General features: G+C 33.5%; 1 protein-coding gene across 1 annotated transcript; it reads left to right on the top strand.

The window, feature by feature from the left end:
* The first annotated feature begins 394 nt into the window (after positions 1–394).
* LOC126735405 (paraplegin) lies at positions 395–9608 on the top strand. The gene is made up of 13 exons (XM_050439373.1): positions 395–636; positions 691–859; positions 913–1040; positions 1089–1226; positions 1727–1954; positions 2010–2326; positions 2623–2839; positions 2934–3067; positions 3617–3753; positions 3816–4018; positions 7520–7709; positions 9049–9170; positions 9366–9608. The coding sequence occupies exons 1-13, from the start codon at positions 481–483 to the stop codon at positions 9546–9548; spliced, it is 2322 nt and encodes a 773-aa protein (XP_050295330.1). The 5' UTR covers positions 395–480; the 3' UTR covers positions 9549–9608.
* The last annotated feature ends 351 nt before the right edge of the window (positions 9609–9959 follow it).

Here is a 9959-nt window from a genome sequence, read left to right as displayed (position 1 = left end):
TTATTTTATAGTGTAGAGAATTATAAAAAAAAAATTCTAAGGGATTTCGTAGTCCAAGATGCCAAGATTCCAATTTTTTGCCCAAAAGTTGCCATGGCAATATAGCCGACATGTCTGTCATATATGTCAAAATTAGCTGTGCGTAAGATTAACCTAACCTCAAATTTTATGCAGAAATCACCGAAAACCAAACAAATGTTTATACCATGAAAAATACATGTTACACTATTTAAAGCCGAAAGAAATCTTCGCCTCCCAAGCTGATAAAATGGGTATATTTAAGCAATTTTTTAATGCAATATAAGATGCCAAGATTCCAATTTTCTGCTTAAAAGTTGTCATAGCAATGCCACTCACTTGCTTGTCAGATATGTCGAGATGTCAAAATCAGCTGTGCATAAGACACAGCTAACCTCAAATTTTATTCAGAAATTACCGAATACCAAACAAACAATTATACTATAAAAAATACATTTTACGATGTTTAAAGCGGTAAAAAATCCTCGTATGCCCTTGGGGCTACTTATCGGCTATAACCCCATTAAATTTCAAGCTTTTCGTAAGGTCTCTGGGTCTCCCGTCAAGCTGATAAACAGGGTTCATTCAGGCAGTTTTTCTAATGCAATATTTCACAAGGTAAATATTTTAAGCTTGTTACTGGTTCCAAGTTAAAAAAATATCGTTTTTTAGCATTTAAAAATCTTAAATAAAGAATATGCAGCAGTTTGTGCCCTGTTATATCGCTCGGGAGTCACTGAACTTCATCCTTTTTTGGCTCAAGTAAGGAAGTTTAGTACGACACCAAATTTGTCACAAAAAGGTGATGGGCCTCTTAAACCCCCAGATCCTGAAAAACCTGGTAAATAAATTTATTTTCTACCTGTTTTTGTAATCATATGATTGATTTTTAAGACAAGGAGAATGACGATGATAAGGATAAGATGTCCACTTTATTAGCGAAAGCCCTTGTGTGGATGTTAACTGCTTACATGTTTATAGCAGTAATTTCTTTGATGTTTCCTACAACAAACCAGCCTGAAGTAAGATAAATCTTTGGTACATTTTTTGTATATTAATTTATACTTTAGGTGGTAAGATATGTCTCTTGGAATGAATTCCTTTATCAAATGTTAGCGAAAGGGGAAGTAGAACAACTAATAGTGAGGCCTGACATTGATATTGTTACTATTATCCTTTATCCTGATGCAGTTATTAAAGGACGCAAGGTAAGTCAATAGTCATTAACATATTTTCTTTATATATCCTTTGTTTTTTAAGATTTATATATAATGAATTGGTTTTTTGAATATTTATTTTTTTTTAATGTTTTCAAAATAGTTAAGCTTATTTGTGGCTTTAATTTATCAGAATATTAAATAGTAAATGTTACAAAACAACAAAACCTTACTGGGTAGACCTGGAGGGGTAGAGACTAGAGAGATTATTGACAAAGTCAAAATATCTGAATTTTATTACAATACACCAAATTTAAGAACCTGGAATTTGGATTAAGTATATGCTTAAATTGCATAAGGCTTGCATCAGAAAAAGATTCAAACAACTCATTACAATATGTAGGAAACATTAAATGCTTCAAAATAGATCTTAGTCTTGAACCAACTGACTGTTGAGTAGTTGAAATCTCCACTCCTAGTAGGTGTATACTACAATCATATAAATATAAATGTTAAGCTTTTTTTATACTTTACAAAAAGGTTTCTTATAGTCAGACCTTCGAACTTACCACATGAACATAGCAGATGTAGAAAAGTTTGAAAACAAACTGAGAGAGGCCGAAAGGAGATTAGGAATAAAGGATGGAGTCCCTATCATTTATGAACGAAGTACCGATTCAGCTGGAAAACTGCTTACATCTCTTTTCTTCGTCGGTCTTTTACTGTGGTACTTGGCAAAAAATAAGGCCCTTAGGGCCCCACTAAGCATGGACGTATTCGTAAGTCCCAAACCGCCCCTTTTCTAAACCGTTCGAAAACACCCATTTTTTTCAGAGCCAAATGACCAGAGCAAAATTCACTTTAATTGACCCACTAATGGGCCAGGGTAAAGGGGTGAAATTCAGCGACGTTGCCGGACTAAAAGAAGCGAAAATCGAAATTAAAGAGTTCGTGGATTATTTGAAAAGACCGGAGCATTACAAGTCCTTGGGGGCGAAGGTGCCTAAGGGGGCGTTACTGCTAGGGCCTCCCGGTTGTGGCAAAACCCTTCTGGCCAAAGCGGTCGCCACCGAAGCCAACGTGCCATTTTTATCGATGAACGGTTCGGAGTTTATTGAAATGATTGGGGGATTAGGGGCGGCAAGAGTGAGGTAAGTAAGGGTTAAATTAAACTTCAGATAACTGGTCTCGAATATATTGGAATATAAGGTTAAAGGATTACACTTGTTTCGCCTGAATTAGGAATCATCAGATCTTCTTGTGTATTCACTAATAAAAAAATAGTGAGACAAGTCAAGGGTACAAATTAAAAGTTAAGATTAATAAAATAGGATGGAGAAGACTTACCACCTATTAAAAATATAAACATTTGAAAAAACATGGGCTATTTCTTCAAGTAAGGGTTAGTTCTAAGGCTGGTTTTTCATGTATTGTGGATTTTTTTTAGGGACCTGTTTAGTGAGGCAAGAAAACGTGCTCCCTGTATTGTGTATATAGATGAAATTGACGCGGTTGGTAGGAAAAGAAGTGGGAGTTTAGCCGGCGGCGCCACCGGCGAAAGTGAGCAAACTCTAAATCAACTTTTAGTGGAAATGGACGGCATGGCCAGTAAGGAAAACGTTATTATGTTAGCGTCCACTAATAGGGCTGATATTTTGGATAAGGTAAGGTTTTAGGCACTAAATAGGTTTCTAATAGTATTTAAATTTGAGGAAACTTTTTTGTCATACTTTTTGCTTTATAGTTGCTCTTTTCTAGGCTTTATTACGGCCAGGTAGGTTCGATCGTCATATTTTAATCGACTATCCGGACCTGCAAGAGCGACAAGAGATCTTCCAGTACCACCTTAAAGGAATCGCATTGGAACTACCGCCAGAGACTTACTCAAAAAGGTAAGCCATTAACAAATTTTTAAAAGGAACAAATACTTTTAGGTAAATAACTAGTGACTCTAACCACTGTTTTCAAGTTTGATAATTTCATGATTGATTTTAAGTAGTGATAGATTTAATATAGAAAAACAAAACAATGACAAAAGTAATAGCAAGACTATACAACCTCTTTCTATATTTCTATTCCGAAGGTTGCCGACGGCACCCCGAACTCTACTTAGAAGAAAAGAAATTTAGAAAGAAAATTACTTTCTTTACTCTATAAAAGAAATAAATTTTCTTTCTATCGAGTTAGAGAATTCGCTCGCTGGAAGCTTTTATGCAATATTTTGTTGTTGCATAATAACCGCTAATTTGTTTGGACCTTGCTTGACCAAAGTGACTCTAATTCGGGAAGTTTTTAGCTACAAACATCGTTCATATATCAAATTATTGGAAAAGAAATGTTTTCCTTCACCCAAATTCCTTTTAACAATATCCCAATTACTTCGTAAATTAATGATAGAACATCGAGAGTATCATAGTTACATAGGTCGGAATTGTTCTCAGGTTGGCATTCTTAACTCCGGGATTCAGTGGGGCCGATATAGCGGCCGTATGCAACGAGGCGGCCCTACACGCCGCCCGACTAAAACAGCCAAAAGTCACCGGGGCCAATTTGGAATATGCCGTGGAGAGACTCGTCGGTACGTTTGTCCCGTTTTATTAGAATTTTATTAATTTATAATTTTTTTAAATTAATAATCAGGTGGAACAGAAAAACGTTCGCACTCCATGTCTCCGCAGGAAAAAAAGGTGGTGGCCTACCACGAGAGCGGCCACGCTCTGGTGGGTTGGATGTTGGAACATACCGATGCACTTTTGAAAGTGACTATTGTGCCAAGGACTAGTTTAGCGTTGGGGTTTGCCCAGTATATACCGAGAGATCAGAAGTTGTATAGTAAGGAAGAGGTAGGAGGACTTTTCTTGTTCAACTGAGACCGGAATTTTATTAACTTGTTATGTGTTAGGTGCCACTTAAGTCAATATCGTTCCAAATGTCATAGCTGTTATCTTCTTAAGTTTGATTAGTACTTAAAGGAGCAATAAAGGGCGCTTTTCAGAATTAACCCGGTACAAAAAATCCCACGTTTTAAAATTAACCGGTGAAATCAGCTGGTTGCGACCGACGAGGTTAACCGGGATTTTAAGGTGGAATCTCGGTCAAATAGATTCTTCCTAGGATTCCTAACCTGGTTTTGCATTTTTACGGCTTAGTTTTGTTAACTTTGTTGTTACTCAATTTTCATTTTGCTTTTTTTTTGTGGGTATTTTAACTTTATTTTGATGGTCGAATGAGAATAGTAGAAAAACTTAAGTACACTTTTTTTTAAAATTTTGTTTGTATATTGGTTAAATACACATGGCATTCAATATTCTAAGGTGCCGACTATAAAAGCCACAAACTGATAGTAACAGAAACTGAGACCCTTACAATGGAACTGGGCCGTTTTTGTTTGGTTTTTAGTTTCTTAAACGTCACAACAGTGGCAACGTTTCAATGTTTTCATGGAAAATGCTACCATAGTTTGTTTGGTTTGCTTTGAAAAATTAAAAAATATAAACATAAACAGAAATCGGTATTATTAAAGCTGCAAATCTACCGAATTTTTTTTTGATTAACGGGTTAATTCAACCAGTGAATTCTGAAAAGTGCCCAAACTATAAGTATTATTCACTTCATTCGTCACTCTTGTTATCTGTCAATATTGTCATAATCGTCAAATCAGCTTAATTACTGAAAGAAAATTGCAGATTCCTGTTTTGTTTTTTATTAAATCATAATCTCCTGCAAATGTCAAAAAAAAATTGTCAGCCCTTGACCTCTTATATGTCCAATGTTTAAAATTGTCAAAAACGTCTTAATTTACAAATTATAAAGTCATAATAGCAATAAGACTTGCTGGCAATAAAATTGACAACTGACAATATATCATGCAATTTATTTTGCTCTGTCACGGGTCAAAATTGTCAACTGTCATAGTTATGAATTCCTACTTTACCGTCATATCTGCTCTGCGACTTGATCTACTCAATATATAATGAATTCTAAAAAATATTATGATATACCAAATTAAGTGTCCCCCATTGGTAACTTTGTTATTAGTTTGTTTAAATTTGACTAAAAGGAGCGTAGAAGGAGTTCGCAGGTTGAGGACCAAGAACTTCCTTTTTTGAAAAGGTGTCGACGTTTATTTACGTCTTTTTCAAGGCTGTAATTAAGACACAGATCAATTTTTCCTAAGCACGTAGGTAACTGAATATTAATTTTAAAACATTAAAATTATAGAGATAAATTGTTTCTTTTTTACTTAATTTATAGGCAATAAAAATGGACAAAAATAATAAAAAAATAAAATAGAATACAAAATTGAAAACTATTACTGTGAAGAAGCTTTTTTTGTCGATTGCATATATACTAATGGCAATAGAACAATATATGTAGATGGACACTACTTTGAACAAACATAACATAAATCACACATAATAGACAATAACTTTTTTTTTCTTTTTTTTAATATTTCGCATCACTAACATATCACTTCTACGATATACATATATATTTACAAATAAACTATTCTATTTTATTTATTAATTATTTTTGTCCATTTTTATTGCCTATAAAGGACTTCTTGGTCCTAAACTTGCGAACTTCATCTACGCTAATTACTAAGGAGGCTACTTTTAATTAATATTAAAATTATTCATTCATTTGCTAAGATTCTAGGAAAATGCCTAAAGGATCGATTAATTGAGGCGTTCAGAGCTAAAGTGTTTTGAGATAAATTGAGTTAAAGTTATATTACACAAGTGACTCCTCAGAGAGAGTTAAATGAGATTTTTCTTTTTAGAATTGTGTTATGAAGACTAACTTAAATATTCATCATGGTTTGAAAATTCAAAATTAGGAATGAAAGGTGATAATACACTTTTAATTAGAAATTATTGGACTTGATCCACTTTGGCTCTGAAATGTTTCTGACAAAAGACAAATGAAATAAAAAACACAATGAAAAATCAAATGTATTATTACTTTTTAGCCAGCATATAAAAATATCACTGAAAGTTTAATCAGACTTCATTGAATATAATATATAGGTTCATCATCATCTGATTCTGCAATATTTTGCTCATTCAAACCAGTTTGTTTCTCTGTTCGTAGGTTTTTAAAATGTGCATGGGTATTGGGTGGAAGAAATGGTAAAAGGGACAACATATCTTTTTTCTTTGCCTCGGTGACCACTCTGGCAGTTTTGTATAACGGATCTTGGGTCTCACTAAATTTAGAATTTTTCATCGACATGGTTACTTTTGAGAAAGCAACATCTGGATTTAAAGTATTTTTGAACTGCATTGTCCAAGGTTTCTCCCGCTCATACCTCATCCACCTCATTTCTAGTTTTATTCACGCGAAATATTCTAACATCCTCGGTTTTTGCGGTTGATCTGTATTTTAAAATCCTTCTTAAAGCTAACTCTCGAATATATTTTCTATCATCTCCTAACATGGCTAATAAAATATTTTCTGGGTGCGAAAAAAATCCATTTCTCTCAATTACGGGATCAATACCTTTTTTTATTTCTTCAGGGAGGTAACGAGATTTATTTATAATGCTAAACAAGTGCCTAGCACCATCCTTACAAGACCAATGGCATTTAATTTGAAACCAGCATACGGCATACACTTTTACTATAAACTCTGTTAACATTTTAAGGTTTTGAGAGGGCTCATTGGTAGCAACGTATAACCTTAGGACTCTATTGGCTGTGGTAAGCCATCTAGAGTGTGACATTTTCCCTGGCGCTTTTAGAGCCCAATCGTCTTTTAAAACTCCAGTAGTGATTCCTTGACACATCTCATATAAATACTTTGCATCGGTACTTACGGTTTCTAGATCAACTAATGGTAAAATTGTTTCAATTTTCTCAAACTGTACGACTGGTAAATTTTCACACGATTCAAGGGTCTTACCAATGGCTCCCGCAAATCTTTTGCTCTGATATTTTGCATCTGGCTGTATCTTTCCTAGGTTGGTCGGATTCATTCTATCTTTAATTATCGAAATTTTGAGGAGGTTTCGGCAGCCAAAGATATTGTTTTTGGACGTTTAGTTTTTTTTTGGCTCACTTGAGAGTACAATAGGCACCTTTTAAATATACAGGGTGGTTAAATTTTAAGAAATAAAAAATTCGCTAAATTAATAAAAAACATCATAATTTCCGAAATTTTAAGGCACTTTCGGCAGCCGAAGAAGTTGTTTTCTGACGTTAAGTTTTTTTTGGCTTACTACAATAGGCACCTATTAAGCATACAGGGTAATTAAAATTCCAGAAATCGAAAATTCGCTCCACCCCCTAATGCACATACAGGTTATCTAGATGTATATTAATATCATATATAATATTTTCTAGCTTTTTGATCGAATGTGTATGACATTAGGAGGCAGGGTGGCCGAATCGATAGTCTTCAATAGGATAACCACCGGAGCCCAAAACGACTTGGAGAAAGTGACCAAAATGGCATACGCGAACGTAAAAGAGTATGGCATGAACGAATCGATCGGACTCATCAGTTTTCCTGAGGAAGATACTAAAGAATTAGGTAAGAAACGCTTATAAATATTAATTTAATAATCATTTTTAGCTAAAATCTTATAATAATAATAATCTTTATTTAGCATAAATAGCTATATATAAAACCAAAAAAATTCCCTAAAAATTAATAAAAATAAGAATACATATAATATTAATAATAACGTTGATAAACCTTATTCAACGACATATTTAGTCAGCAAGAGTGCCATATAAATATATCAAATACGGGGTTCTCATTGCTCTGTTCTGTACAAGTTGCAACTGTTCAATTTTAAACTTTGGTATATTGTAAAAAATTGTTGAGAAAAATTCAAGCTGCAATCCTATTATATCATAATAGTGAAACTATTTTTTTTTTGGAAAATTTTCTAGTTATGTAATCAGCATGTGCCTAAAAATTTAAATTATCTTCCACATTAATTTGCTCTTTTTCCCAAATAAACAAAATATAGATTTTGATCTGTTAAGACAAAGACTATTACTGCAAAGCCATTTAAATAAATTATTTAAATCATTATTAAGAATTATTTGCATTTCATTTAGATCCCTCCCGATTAAATAAATCATAATGTCGTCAGCAAGAAGCTTTATATTACAGTCACTTATAACATTAACGATATCATTACCTAAAACAGTTCCCTGAGGTACTCCATATTCGTTTGTTAGTAACTCTGACACGCTGTTTTTAAATTTATTTTTTAGCGACCTGTTTTGTAAGTAAGATTTAAACCACATTAAAACTTTATGTTTAATACCCATCTTTTACAATGTTTTTAACAGATTAGCTCTATTTACAGTCTCAAATGCTCTCTTAAAATCGAGAAACACAGCCAGAACAAAATTGCCCTTTCAAAAAGGTATCGCATAATTATATTAATTACAGCAGATTCACATGAGTGACGCTCACGAAAACCTGATGGGTATATCACGAAAATATCGTTGAATCACAGTATTTTCTACTTTTGGTACAGGTATTATTGTTGACACTTTCCAAGCCTCTGAAAACACTCCGCTTGAGAGTGACGTATAAGGACCAAAAAAAAATTAATAATGAGCAACGTTGAATTTAAAATAAAAGAATGTTTGACTTAAAATTGTTAAATCGAGAGGTCAATTGTAATAGTTCCCATGCCTAGGGAGTAGGTCCTAGGGTACACGAAAATTCAAAATTTTCAGTTTTAACCCCTAAGCCATTTCATTAATAATAAACTTAAAAAACATTTTTTTTTTTTAAATATGCTTCTAAGCACTAAGTTAAAGCGTTAGAAGACTTAAAACTAGCACAAATAATGCTTGAATTCCATGTTATGTCCAATATTTCAAACCATTCAACCGATTTTTTTTAGGAAAGAAACCTTATAGTAAAAAATTAGCTAACCTGATCGACATCGAGTCACGCAGATTAGTAGGACAAGCGTATAAACGTACCGAGGAAGTCCTGAAGAAGCACAGAAAACACTTAGAACTGGTGAGAAAGTATCATTTTTTTTTTGGTGGTTTAAAGCATCATCTCTTACGTACTTGATACAAATCAGCGAATTTTTATTAACTGCTAAATATTAACACAGTTTTCTGGTGAATGCGCTGTTATATTATTTTTCTTGCATAATTCCTGTTAAATGTTTACAATAAATTCGTTACTATTTGCCCACTTTTTCTCTAGCTTGCGGAATCCTTACTAAAAAAAGAAACTCTTAACTATGACGATGTGGAGAAACTATTGGGCCCCCCGCCCTTTGGTAAGAAAAAACTGATCGACCCGGCGGAGTTTGAGGAGAGCATCGGGGGTTCCCAGGACGTAAAAGACACCTCGGAGGCCTCAAAACCCGCGTCGGCTTCAGCCTGATGTAGTTTTTAGTGTCGTTTATCAATAGTTTATACTAATAAAGTTATTATTGTTTTCTTTTGTGTGGATTTTATTGAATAACTAACTCACGGTCATGTTTTTTAGACTTTGGTTGACCAAAATGCCTCTAATTCAAAAAGTTTTTGAGGTACGAGAAACGTTCATATATCAAATTATTGAAAAAGACATACACTTCTTCTAACTAATGTCTGTTTAAGAATATTTCAATTAGTGCTAGATATATTCCCAGGAATGGTGAAAATTCACCTGTGAAAAAATGTCTGAAGCAAAATTGCCTTAACTACCTCAATTTTTAATTTAAAACCACGATTTTACTGTCAAATTTGTCCTTAATAAATTCTCTATATTATTCTAAAAAAAATATGAAAATATGTTCAGTGGATTTTAAGT

This window comes from Anthonomus grandis, chromosome 4 (assembly GCF_022605725.1).
Source record: "Anthonomus grandis grandis chromosome 4, icAntGran1.3, whole genome shotgun sequence".
In the NCBI taxonomy this organism is placed as follows: Eukaryota; Metazoa; Arthropoda; class Insecta; order Coleoptera; family Curculionidae; genus Anthonomus; species Anthonomus grandis.
The sequence above is the reverse complement of the archived record's forward strand: the minus strand, read 5'-3'. Positions and strand labels throughout refer to the sequence as shown.